Source organism: Nelusetta ayraudi, unplaced genomic scaffold (genome assembly GCF_046127955.1).
Source record: "Nelusetta ayraudi isolate G7.1 ecotype Tasmania unplaced genomic scaffold, CSIRO-AGI_Nayr_v1 ptg000070l, whole genome shotgun sequence".
In the NCBI taxonomy this organism is placed as follows: Eukaryota; Metazoa; Chordata; class Actinopteri; order Tetraodontiformes; family Monacanthidae; genus Nelusetta; species Nelusetta ayraudi.
Window position 1 is genome coordinate 2,603,250 of NW_027466120.1, and position 13,183 is coordinate 2,616,432.

The 13,183-nt window shown below is 47.2% G+C and overlaps 1 protein-coding gene across 3 annotated transcripts; it reads right to left on the reverse strand.

Moving 5' to 3' along the window:
• Nucleotides 1–481: 481 nt before the first annotated feature.
• klhl17 (kelch-like family member 17) lies at nt 482–13,006 on the reverse strand. Of its 3 annotated transcripts, none has more exons than XM_076042509.1 (12): nt 12,872–13,006; nt 9,930–10,194; nt 9,216–9,337; nt 8,917–9,138; nt 6,250–6,366; nt 5,932–6,145; nt 4,974–5,118; nt 4,596–4,763; nt 3,797–3,885; nt 3,575–3,648; nt 2,721–2,902; nt 482–1,672 (listed from the first exon to the last, which is right to left on the reverse strand). In XM_076042509.1, the coding sequence occupies exons 1-12, from the start codon at nt 13,004–13,006 to the stop codon at nt 1,444–1,446; spliced, it is 1,962 nt and encodes a 653-aa protein (XP_075898624.1). In that variant the 3' UTR covers nt 482–1,443. The 3 variants fall into 3 exon arrangements, with proteins under 3 accessions (XP_075898624.1, XP_075898623.1, XP_075898625.1); XM_076042508.1 differs by having other exon boundaries at nt 5,914–6,145; XM_076042510.1 differs by lacking the exon at nt 12,872–13,006 and adding an exon at nt 12,123–12,577 and having other exon boundaries at nt 5,914–6,145.
• Between the last annotated feature and the right edge of the window lie 177 nt (nt 13,007–13,183).

The window sequence follows — 13,183 nt, forward strand, 5'->3', positions numbered from 1 at the left end:
CATTTTCAATTTGCACTGAGAAAGCTTTGAAATAGCGGACATTTCATTATTGTCACTGAATTTTTTTTAGGAAAATGGTTAGAATTACAGAAGTTTGTTTTCACTCCTCAGCCAATTTGTTCAGGACAAAAGCCTTTTGCAAGGTTCTTACAAACATGTGAAGTGAAGTCATGCTTGTGGCAGTGAAGGACTGTGAAGTAATGCAAGCGCAACGTGATCAGTCATTCTGTCACACACCAATTAAACTACACACTATCCTACAACATGTCCACTGACAATATGCAATATAACACACGCTCGAATAAATATCTCAAAACACTCTTCAATAGGCAGAAGTCTGATCTAAATCCTTATCTTAGCATCTTTTAAACAGAATAAATTAGTATTCATATATTTTTAGATATAAAGATAGTCATTTTTTTTTTACTCTTTATATATTTATAGATAAACATATGTTTCATTTGTTTAAAAAAAAAAGAAGAAAAAAAAAGACTGAAATCCATTAATAGTTCTGAGAACCAAACATTTCAGTGTTGTTGGTATCCATGCCTGCTTGAGATGTTGGGGGAGGGGTTTCAAACATTGCGTGTTATTGCCACCTAGTGTGGCATAGCAGCACTACAACATGTCCTCCTGCAGTGAGCCAGTGCCGATATGAAAACATGCATGATACAACCAGTCAAAAGCTACATTCCAAAAGTAAAGTCATTCAGTATTTCTTCTTTGTACATTATTGCAAAAATATCTGACATTAAAAGGAAAAACAACAGAAAGAAAAAGAAACATTATCATTGCACATGACAGAGTTAAGTGTCCGCCAGGTCTTTTCAGTGGTTTGTTAAACATTGAGTGGTGGGAGGACGAGTCAGAAAAGAGGAAATATTTTGGTCCATGTTAACACAACATGATCCGGGAGGTGTGCACTTTGGGGGAGTGAGGGTAGCTGTGTGTGAGGTGGAGCTGTACAGTGAGACTTCAGGCAACCGCAGCACTGTACACAGTGCAGCCCAGGATTGATGGCAGGCTTTGTCAAGAGCAGTTCTTTTTTTTCATGGCTTTTACCATAATATTTAAGAATAAAACTGTTTTTTCTTTTTCAGGACAGTTCATAAATAAAAATGTGTTTGGCACATGTATCCTGATGACAACATAATTAAAAACATTTTTTTTTTTTTACCTACATTGAAATTTAATTCTAAACCAATTGGTTTCCCAGCCTCTGGACTGCCACCAATCCTTGGCCACATTGTGTACGAACCGGGCCGAGACGTTTAGCTTCTCCATCCCTCATCCAGGTCGCCCCTCTTCCATCCATTTACCTGTCTGCCCCGGTCCCGTCCATCGTCCTGCCCCCCCGTCTCACACCGAGCAGTTGCGTCTCTTCCCAGAGCCAGCCTGGGCCGTAGCAGCAGAAGGCGAGGTCAGCCAAGTGGCGACCCCGTGTCAAAGGCTGGTGGAGGAAACCGAGAGGGTCGGCGACGAGGGCGGCGGGAAGTTCAGCAGCTCCAGGACGGCCACGCCGACGCTGCTGCGCCGCGTGAACATGCAGGACGCCGCCACCCATTTGTTGCTGCGGGGGTTGTACTTCTCGATGGAGTTGAGACTCGAGCTGCCGTCGTTGCCTCCCACGGCGTATAGCCAGCCGTCCATGGCGACCAGGTCATGTGTGCTCCTGGACGAGGGCAAATAATTGGGAACAACATGATGGTTTATGTTAGAATCTCGAGTCAGTAATCTCCATTAGCTCCGGTTTGGTCAAGCAAAGAATTAGTTGCAAATAGCTAAAGTGCAGCCAGAGTGCATGAAGGAAAGGAAACTAAAGGGGGGGAAAAAACTGAAAGCTAAAGTGGCCACAAGATAAAATTATACTCCTTATATATTATAAAAATACAATGTCTCCATTATTATATTTATGAACTTAAGGGTGATAAAAAGTTTGCAAAATAATTACAGTATTTAAGCCTGTGTAAATGTGCTAGAACATGTTGTGCTAAAAGATTTGTGTTCAACACGGTGATGTCACTTGGACTTTATAACAGCAGCATTACAGTGACTGGACAGGAAGCCCATTCGTAGCCAGCCAGCCAATGACTGTCTGGGTTATTCAGGGGGCCGTATAGTCAACTGTTGTCAGGTTTCCCTGTGCAGAGAATACAGTGACTCACAGACAGGAAAGTGTGTATGTGTTCATCTCACCAGCCAAAGAGCCAGCAAAGTCTTCCTGTCTGTCCACAAAACACAGACTGCGACACTTCTAAATCTTTTTATACTTAATGCCGATATTTCATTAACGCAGTGCAGCCTGAATTTGTATTAACAATGAGACAAGTTTCCTCTTTATAGAAACTCACTAATGGAGAAAGAAAAGAGGTCACTCGAGGTTTGTGCCGTGCCCTTGAGCAGGAAGAATAACATCCAAATGGCACAAATCCCTCATCTTGAAGAGCAAAGAGTTAACAAGCTACACAATAGCGGTGCTGTTTTTCAAAGATTTTGCCTTCCATTTAAAGCACACAGTCTTTATTTATTCACTAGTTGAGCAACAATAGATCACTCCTTCCATCAGCAGTGTATCGCTAGAGCTCAGTGAAACCACCTCGATTAGATGTTACACTCTGTGGGTGTGTTTGAGGAGGAGGGTGCGTCTGGCTCGATCAAACTCTGCGGGTCGGTCTGTAGGTCATTTGCCAACCCAAACACGGTGAGCGGTGCAGACGAACCTGCGAATATTCATGGGGGCGACGCCCTCCCAGGTGTTGGTCTTGGGGTTGAACCGCTCCACCGAGTTCAGGCAGCTGGTGCCGTCGTTGCCGCCGGCGACGTACAGCATGCCGTCCAGCACGGCCACCCCGGCGCTGCTGCGGCGACTCAGCATGTTGGCGATGGCCGTCCACGTGTTGCTCTGCTCATCAGAAATACAACACAGGTAGTAACTAATAAGCAGTGATGGGCAAGCTACTCGGAAAATGTAGAAAGTTAAGCAACAAGTTAACGATCAAATATAGCTTAGCTGCAGCAGAAGCTGTCCCCCAGAGAAACGCAGCAAGCGACACCACAAGCTACATGGCAAAAGTAGCTAGCTACATCGACACTACTTTTTTGTGCCAACTTCATGATCAAGAACGACTTTGCACCAAACAAATATGCAGGAAAAAAAATACTCAGCTTGATTATTTATTATAAAACAAACAGGAGCAATTCAAACAAGCAATGTCTGGCTTTTTGTGTCTTCCTTCTTTTAACATTTACGTGCCGTACCATGTATTGATTAGTATTACTCGTGCCGCGACTGCTCGTGGAACCGAGCTGCTGCATCTGGGAGTGCCAGCAGGGACGCAACACATAACGTGTAGCGTCTGAGTGACGCTACGTCACCACTGGACTCTAAAAATAGCTACGCTACAGAAAAACCTATTTGGTTCACAGGGAGCGGCGCTACCGTGACGCTACTGAAAAACATAGTTAACACTAGGTAGCGTCGCTACTGCCCATCACTGCTAATAAGATTAGATTTAATTGAACCTGGCGGCAGAGCAGTTTCTCTGACGGCGGCCCAGACGGCTCACTTGTTTACCTGCGGGTCATATTTTTCCACCGTTGCGAGATGTGAGGAGCTGTCATAACCTCCGACTGCATACAGGTTGCCATCTGGCAATGAAAAAGCAAAGTAGACAGTCAGAAAAGTAAATATTAGCTGTCAAATAGGAGTAAGGTTGGTAATTCCCTCATTTGTTTGACGTTTGCACGTGGGCAGCAAAACATAAGCATCACATTGCGTTTGAAAGGAAGTCCGTACCAAGAGTCGCTACTCGTACGTATCTCCGGCGAGTGCTCATGGCAGCGATTGAGGTCCACGTGCTGGTCAGAGGGTCATATCGCTCCGCACTGAAGTAGGAGACATACATTGGTTGTACATTGTTTACACTGCAGGGCTCGTATGTTGTGTTTGCTATCCGGACAATGGCGTGATACAGATCTCATAATGAAGTCTGGACCCGATGCGGACGTGGTAACATTGGGAAAGAATTTTAAGTGCCGCCCTGGTCGGTGGTGGGCTGTCACACCACTGCACTGAAAACGTGGTCAAGTTAATGCATACTTCTAGCACACTACATATATCATGTTAGCATAGTACATCCTACAAACTAGCATACAAGCAAACTCACATATTGGCTCACAAGCATCTGCAAACCTTGACTTGACCCATTGATACTTAGTGGACAGTCTTGCAAGTAGTTAAATAAGATTTTCATTTGTGACGCATGCGAGTGAGCTTGTGTTAACTGCTGCATGAACAGTCTAAGGTGTTACTAAGCAGGTAATGTCTTTTTAATGTTGCCATAATTTCCTACCATCTGCCCCTATGTTGCTCACCGGAGTAGAAACTGGAGCTTTATTTTGACATAAAATGCTCAGTCTTGATTGATTTATCTGTTGAAGTAAGATTCTCTTTGAAGTCTGTATTTGTGCTGCATTAGCCCAATGTCAGCAGATGAACAAGTTTTAGTTTAGTACAAATGACACCTCCACCAAAGACATCTTCACAAATGAACTCAAAATGTCTTTTGATCGTCATAGTATCAGTCCTTCAGTACCTGTTGAGGCACGAGGCCCCGTCGTAACCTCCAGCAGCGTACAGCAGGCCGTGCAGGACCGCTACGCCCAAACAGCTGCGCCTTGTTCCCATGGAAACCTCCGGCTGCCAGGAGTTAGTGATGGGGTCGTAGGACTCAACTGTTGCGAGGTCCGAGGTGCCGTCATACCTGAGTTAATGTGCATTAAAAAAAAATTAGAAGGTTTCTTCTTGTGAAAACACATTTTTCGCATTAGATCGATAAAACAAACATTTTTCTTCATAATTATCCAAAATGACTTCTTTTCCTTGTTGAATTCAAGCTTGTGGCCCACGACACCGAGTGTTCCTTGAGTAAGAGATCAGCTGTCAGATCAACATTGTGGTCCGCGTCACTCACCCTCCCACGGCGTACAGTCTGTTGCCGATGGCGGCCACGCCCACCCGTGCCCGCCGGGTGGACATGGACGCCACCATGTGCCAACGATCTGTCCTGGTGTCGTACGCCTCACAGTCACCGTGGATGGCAAAGAGGCTGCCGCCACCTGTGGAAACAGTATTAAGTTGGGGGAAGAAAAAAAAAAAATGAATGAACAAACACACCTGTGCAATACAAAACTCAATCTTTGAGCTCTTTAAGATGACAGCAAAAGAAATACTGCACCAATTAATGATGTCCGATATTGACTTTTTGACCGATATCCCGATATTGTCCAACTCCTAATTTCCAATACCGATATCAACCAATATCAACCGGTACCGAAATATGCGGCCGTGGAATTAACACATGATGGCTAATTTCTATTGTGATGTCCCGAGATAATGATAAACGTAACAACTTCAAGGTTTTCCAAATAAAAATAAACATTCTGGTCAAAATAATCATTGTCAGTTACGAACGAGCTATTTTGTTAGCAGCCAGCCACCACTGAAACCACTCTGCTGAAACACGCTTGCTGTTATGCTTCGATGCGGTTCGATGACATCATCAAGAGTAGCAGAGACAAGTAAAGTATTGTTACTTACTATTTAGTAATACCAGGAAATTGGAGGAATTCATCAACATTTTTTTTTCCCGATACCAATATTTGAATGCCTTTATCGGCCAATAATATCGGACTTCCCTAGCACCAATGTTTCAGGCAGCTGAAATAATGAAGGTAAATGTGAATAACACAAGAATTTAATTATATATTTTCTGCTCGAACAAACTTACTTACTTACAAACCGTACTGCAAGAAAACAAATGTAAACGTCATCATCATGCTACCATGGTGACAGTTGTGCGTTGTTATTAGAACCAGTCAAATCAGTAAATGTGTATGTACCCTAGTGGGTACCTTCAGCGGCACACTGACCGACGGCAAAGAGCACGGGGCTGGCGCCCTCGCAGCGGCGCGGCCGCGTCCTGCTGTTGCTGAGGACGCCCCTCTGCTCCGGCATCAGGTGGTACTTGAGCGCCTCGATCAGCAGGTCCTTGCACTCCGAGTGGTGTCGCACCAGCAGCTCCGTGTCCACGTTGCTCATCAGGAAGTCTCTCTTCAGCAGCGGCAGCCTCACGCACTTCATCAACTGGCAGAGGACGAGGGGGGGGGGGGAAGAGGATTGTAGGTAGTGAGCCGGAGGGAAGTGAAACGGGTCCTGGGAGTTTCGCTGCCTGCCGGTGCAGGTCTTACCCATGGCACGTGCTGCCTGCGTCCGTCGACGTCGTGCTTCACCCAGCTCAGCACGGCGCGGTACACTTCCTCCTCGGAGGGAACGTTGAGGTTGTCGCTGGAGATCAGATCCAGGACCTTGGCAGAAAGGGAGACACCCGTTCAAAGTTTATACATCAATTATTTGACCACGAAAAACTGGACAGACTGTCACAGGTTTCATCACTTCCTTCCTCCTGCCTCGTTTTTACTTGAGGCACATCGACCAACTTAATACCGACAATAATAATTTCAAGGGTTAATTTCCATTTGGTGCACTGCTGTTTGTGGTATCGAAATCTTCATCTCAAGTGTGTCTGCGTTGTCAATCTGCGGTTTGGGCGTTGCAGTCTCAGTGGCTGGCACTGTTCCTGGATCAGCCCGGCGCTGGCAGGGCTGGGAGGGGCCACAGTGGCCGTCTTGCCAGCCACATAGTGGCAAACCATGTGCAGCCTCTGAGGAGCGTCACTGCTAATCCAGTCACATGGAGAAACACTGCTGCTACTGCTGCTGCTGCCTTACCCTTCACTCGTTCTTACCGGCGTGCGCTCACGCTGCACAACATCAAAGGGGACAAATGTTTCATGCGTTCGGGGCGGTTCGTCTCAAACTGGCTTCAGTATTGCAGAAAGAAGGAGAATAATGAGACTGGGATGCATCGGCGTGCTTTCGCAGTCGTTTGTCTGCATCCATCCTTTGCTGCCACGTTGTTGTTGTTGTGCAGGTGACGCGACATCACTGAGTCGGCATCAAAGCGGACCAGTGGCAGACCCCCGCCGCAGCCCTCCGAATGCTTTATCAAGCGCATGGGAGGAATGTGGGCCACGTTTTACCGCTTTCGCGAGTTCTTCAGAGGACTTGATCTGGTGCAGATTAATTACAGACACGCGGCAGCTGCAGACAAAATGTGATGCTGAGACAAAGGCGGATAAGGAAAGCAAAGGGGAGCGTAGAAGAGGAAAGAGTTTATTTTTAAATCCCCCTTTATGCGGCTTAACTTTGGTTGTTTTGAAAAGACTATGCCCACACACTCGAACCGCTGATCTGGTGGCAGGGCTTCGACGACTACCTACGAGAGAGAGAGGAGGGGGGGGCTTCAGCTCGCATGGCGTGCGCCCTGTGTGTCGCTGAAGAGACTGACGCTGATCCTCGGTGATGCGACGCTGCCGGCTCTTTGTTACCTTTTTTTGTTTTTTTTGCTGCTGCTTTGATTCCTCGTCACCTGGCAAAACTCTCACAGGCAGCCGTTTGAAACGCGCTCTGTTCTGTGGCACCACGCAGCTTTTCCTCCCCAATAGAACGCCTCCTGCTAAGTCTGCGAGGGGAAATGTGTCGCCTGCTGGATTGTCCCTTCAATTCTGATGCGTGCGGATCATAAAACTATTTGCCTCGTGAGCCCTGTTGAACTCTTGTCACGATACAACATCCTTGAAAAAAAAAAAAACAAAGAAAACCTTTGACCTAAATCCCAAACCATATGTTGATTCAAATTGGTGGGAAACCCCTTTATTGTTTAGACACGGAACAGAAACCTTCAATACATTGTTCTCTTGACCTTTCACTTTGAACTGCAACAGTTCTTAGAACAGCCTCTCCCAACACCTTCACACCTAAAAGGCCGCAACGTGGAACCACGATGTGGCCCGTGCTCACTCGGCTCAGATACACTACGGGTGTGTTTGGGGCTGGCTGCCCTTGCTAAAGGGGACCTTTGCAGTTTTATTCTGCCAGGGAGGGGATCAAATTTGCAGCCCACTTGCTGCAGCTGCACCACCCGCTGCCTCGTGCCGGAGCCACACGCCTAAATCTAACCTTAATTCCTCTAAATCCGTGGCTGAACGTGGTCGGGCTAAAATACTGGAGCCAAAAAAGAAACCCTGCTTTAATACGTCTGAGGAGTGAGCGATGCCGATTGGTCGAAGAGCGGGAGTGACAGCCCCAAAAAAATGCCTCCTACCCAAATTATGAAAAAGAAAAAAAGGTCTGCAACGCCAGGTGGCTCCAATGCAAAGAGCTAATTGTTTATCTGATGACGTTTCGAGCGACCAGCTCTTCCTCAGATGTTAAAGCTACTGTAGAGATTGACGCCATATTTAAAAGGTACGTCATAAACACACCTGATGTGCGTGCTATTTTTCCATTTTTACTTTCTGCCCAAAGTCCCACTTCCAGGACAGGGACCACGTCACTGGTCCTGCTCTGCCATCTGGTCAAATGAGGGTTTGCTTGATTCGATGTGTCAGTTCAAGAAAATCATGGCAACCCGTCTGGCTGATAAAAAGACTTGTAATAATAATTGCTGCAGGTTGTGGAGAAAAACAATCTTCAGTCATTCATTCTATATACAGATTTTATCGTTCAATCCCAATTGTGAAAAACGTAAAGGTTTACAAATGATGAAGTAATGATGGTACTGATGTTATATAAAAGCCTTGAACTAAATTAAAAGCCTCGACTCAATGTCTCATTTTGTTTTTCTATGACCTAATTTCAAAGCAGCAGCACAATGACACAAATTTTCCTTCGTGGATTCATGATAGATAGAACTTCATTGTCTGTTTTCAGTAAAAAACAGAAATTTGTCTCCGACGCAGCTTAAAAAGATAAATGACTTATCATGAATCCCCCCACCAAAGCAAACCCTCCTACCTGTTTCAGTGGCAGCAGCATGAACTCCTCGGTCTTGGACACCTCCACAAAGTGCTGCAGGACGTACTTGTGAGCCGACTTGAGCAGGTCGCTGCAGGAGTGCGTGTCGGCGAACCCCCGGATGCCCAGGCAGTTTGAGGGGTCCAGCTGGCTGAGGAGGAACTTGCAGCACGCGTCCCGCACGCCGTTGAGCTGCAGCAAGCTGGCCGCCGGCAGCAGCGTCTGGGAGGCGGCGGTGGAGACGACGGCGTGAGTCCGCTGAACCAAACCACAATGTGACGCGATGGGGCTGTTTTTACCTGCACGTTGCCTTCCCCCACCACGATCTCTGCCGTGTAGGCGTACTGGACCAGCTGCTCCAACGCCTGAGGGTCGATGTCGTGTAGGGTCACATGGGTCTGCCGACTCTCGGACATCTCATCTGCACAGCCCGCAAAAAGGACGGGGAGCCGTCGTGTGATTTCATTTTCAGAGCCGGTGACATTCTGGCTGCTTAGCGCTGCCTCCCTGCTCACTCATGCTGACACATGGCTGCTGCTGCTTGAGTATTCAGTGCCGCCGCCAAATGTCAGCAAGCTTCATGTTTTATACATGTACTCAGTTGTTCTAATTGTAGATATGGGATTTTTAATTACGGTTGCATGTTCCTTTAAAAGCTTTGCATGTTCAACAATGTTCCTGTTGAATAGAGGATGCAGTGCAGCACAGAGGTTTCTGATTGGAAGAGCAACTAGAATGACTTAAACACTGAGGGACCAGATGACATGGAGCCCGGAATCAAAGCCTCGATGACAACAACAACTGGCTCGTTGGACACAGAATTGAAGTTTAGCGTCGGGAGGAAATGCGGCTCTCACGCATCTCGTCCGACCACCTGCGTCCCAGACAGGAAGCCAGGAAGGAAGCGTCAGGGGGCTTGACGGATGTCGAGGTGTCCACGCGGGATGCAAAGCATCCAATAAAAACACAGGAGACAGCGAACAGGAGGAAAAACAACAACAGCGTGAACTCACTGGTAAACATGGCGTGGAAGTAGGGGCTGCAGGATGCCAGCACCACTTTGTGGGCCTTGATTTCTTTGTTGGAGACATGGAGCACGATGTCACAGAGCAGGCCACGCTGTCGCATTCGGTTCATGGACACGAAGGAGTCGTGGTAGTGCCGCTTGGAGTTGTGCGAGATGCTGTGGCCATCTCGGTTCAGCAGCTGCATGCCCCCTTCCATCATGGTGTCTGACGTGGCGGTCGCTGCCTCGTTCCTGGGCCACGCTCTGGCCAACTGGAACACACAGGAGACCAACTCTCATTCTTCTGATTACATTATGATAACTTTATTTGAAAACGACACCGTTAACATCTTAAGGTCAAGGCTTTCAAACAGTAACAGGTATCTGCAGTCCACAGTGATGAGGCAACTCAGGGCTTCCGACTGCTTTTTCTAGACATCTGTAGTTTTCTGTTTTGATAATTAATCAGTCAAGTTGTCCCACTGGAGGCTGGGATGGAAAACAACGACCATAAAATAAGTATAATATATGACCTTTACACTGGCATGTAATTTCCTTCTGAGATAATTGAGTGTTTTTTTCCTCCTGGATGCAGGGTGTTTTGACAGGTGTCCTCGGTAATCACCCCACATTACCGCCGCTGTTGTACTATGCATCGTGACAGCTGTGACAGGGAGTCCACTAACGCGACAGCGCAGCAACACGGAATAGACGCCGACTGGCCTCCTTCGCCACGGCTGATCAAATCCCACTTTGACAACGGAGGGAGAAAGAGCAACAATCCCTCAGACTGGATCATAATGAATTTGGGCTTTCTTATCTTCTGAACTGCCTCGCTTTGCTGAACCGCAGTGGTTGCCGGCACGAGGATTTAATAGCCACAGAATTAGCCGTGAACCCCGCCTCCACCTCAGCCCAGCCGCAGCCTCGGGTAGGCAGGGACGGACGGAGGAGAGAGGGATGCAGCCTGAGTTGGGCTTTTTTTGCTTTGTACTCTGAGCCACCCCGCTCTCAGATGGAGAGCACACTTCAGCGTGTTGCATAACCACCGTCACGCGGCATCTTGGAGAGACGTTGATGTCTGATGAATATTTAGGATGCGCTACAGCAACAGTTCTGTTTTGTCAACAATTACATCATCAACATGAGCATGTTTATTTGTCTGATGTGGGATTTGATGTAAGGGGAAACGTTGAAGAAGATGCTTAATGGGAAAGAAAGCTTATTAAATCTATCCAATTTGGGAAACAAGATTTGTTTATTACACCAGAACCCGGTCATCTTGCGTTTTGGGGACAAAAGTGATTTGCACTTACAAATTGCACATTAAAAGCTTAGCCAAAAGGAGGAAAACTAACGGTAGTGGATTCTCCTCAACCAAAGCCATTGATCAGGTGAAGTCCAAGACATGTTGAACTGTCCACCCCCAGAAAAGACAACCAACCGGCAACCGCATATTGATTGATTCTGATAAAGTTGCAACACGGAGGTCGAACAGATGATCCACTCACTGGGAATGCATCATCATGATGTTATCATGCACAGTCCAACTCACCACTGTGGCCCTCGGAGGACCAACTCACATGTCAGCACAGCTGCAAGGCGACCGACTGGCCTCAAGTACTATTTTCCACCACACACAATAGACCACGACACACACACACACACACACACACACACACAGTCTGCTCTCGTTCCCAGGGGAATAACATGAGACAATGCTGAAAAGTGAGACACTCCACTCGCTGATACGTTTAGCAAACCTCTGAAACACACACACACACACACACACACACACACACACACACACACACACACACACACACACACACAAGCGACAGCTGCTTTATCGGAAAACGTCTAAAAGGGAAAGAGCTCCGGTCCTATTCACCGCTGTCCCGACTGTCATCATGTTGTCTGGGGTCACGCTGCTCCGAATCTTGGCTTGGATCCACACAGATGCTCGGTGCTTCCCACTCATAAACACGCGCTCCTATCGGCGGATTGCAGGAAGTGAAGGGGGAAGATCGCCTCAGTGTAAATGGATTATTATCATAATTATTTCCATGTGACAGCCCTTAAAGCAGATCGGACCAGATCACCGCCACCCCGCCCCAGCCCCAGCCAGTGCATGATCAAAAAGAATAGCGGCGATGATCAGCTGTAGGGGGAGAATAATAATAGTGTGTCGTTCCATTACCGGTGGTTGCGCTGCGGTTCTCCCTGCACACTGTGTCCTCCTCCTCCACCTCCTCCTCGATGTGATGGAGGATGAGTCCGTAGCCGTCGCAGTCAGATTGGCTTCTTTCTTTTTTTTAATAAAAAAATAAACTGTTCCCACGTCTTGCTATCGGTCCATATTCTGACTCAAGCATACGCTATATGAAGAAAGCCTCTGTTTAGTGCTGGATGCGGCTGACGTCAATGCAACAAAAAAATATTGCATGAAGAGTGAAACAGGGTCCTTAAGGTGGCGCCGCGACTCTGAGCAGCGGAGCGAAGCCGTTGCTATTGTTCCTGGACGGGGCTGAAGGAGGGCAAATGCTTGAGCGTCTGATATAGATTCCTCCGCGAGTATCTTGACACGTCCATGCGAAACGTTGGCGAGAGATCCAAAGTTTATCGCGCCACCTTAACAGGCGGGTTTTGTCGCGCGAGAGTGCGGAAGTGCACTCAAAAAGTTGTCTTCGCCAAACACTGCAGGGGCGGGGATTCACGGGGGGATGAGGGGAGCGCTGTGATTGGTCAGAATGTGGGGGAACCCCCGCCTCGGCTAGCCGTAAACGGAGGAACAATTTCAGCCTCCAATAATTAATCTGTCTGGACAGCGATGGGCACTTGAGTGCATTTGTCTCAGAGTGACCAGCACAAATAAGGCGTTCAAGTTGAAACACACGTTGTATTTGTCGTCATCATGAAAGAAAATTAAAAAGCAAACAAGCTACTCACCACTAGCCCTCGTTGACGTCGTGCACACTTGTTCATCTTTGTGCCTGTTTGCAGTCGTTCACTAAAACTGAAACCCCAGCGCTGCTGACCCGCTAATAGACGGGTATTAATCGATTTAAACCTCAGATGTGGCATCAAAACATCGCATGTTCTTGTTAAGCGCGACCATGGCGGTTCTTTACTCTTAACTTTTAGGTTGCTGTGTTCGCCAACAAAAATAACATCGCATCAAATCAACATCAAGTGATGTCTGATTGTCTGTAATTACTGTAACCGAAATTGTGTCATTATTGTTAGGATAGGACGGAGAAA

Bases quoted from the DNA above. Each gene is read 5' to 3' on its own strand.
- klhl17 (XM_076042508.1), bottom strand. From the start codon at position 13,006: ATGCCACATCTGAGGTTTAAATCGATTAATACCCGTCTATTAGCGGGT. The intron at 3,886-4,595 runs GTACTGAAGGAC...CTCCTACTTCAG, and splicing joins GGGGCCTCGTGCCTCAACAG to TGCGGAGCGATATGACCCTC. The intron at 1,673-2,720 runs GTTCGTCTGCAC...GCCCTCGTCCAG, and splicing joins GCCCCCATGAATATTCGCAG to GAGCACACATGACCTGGTCG.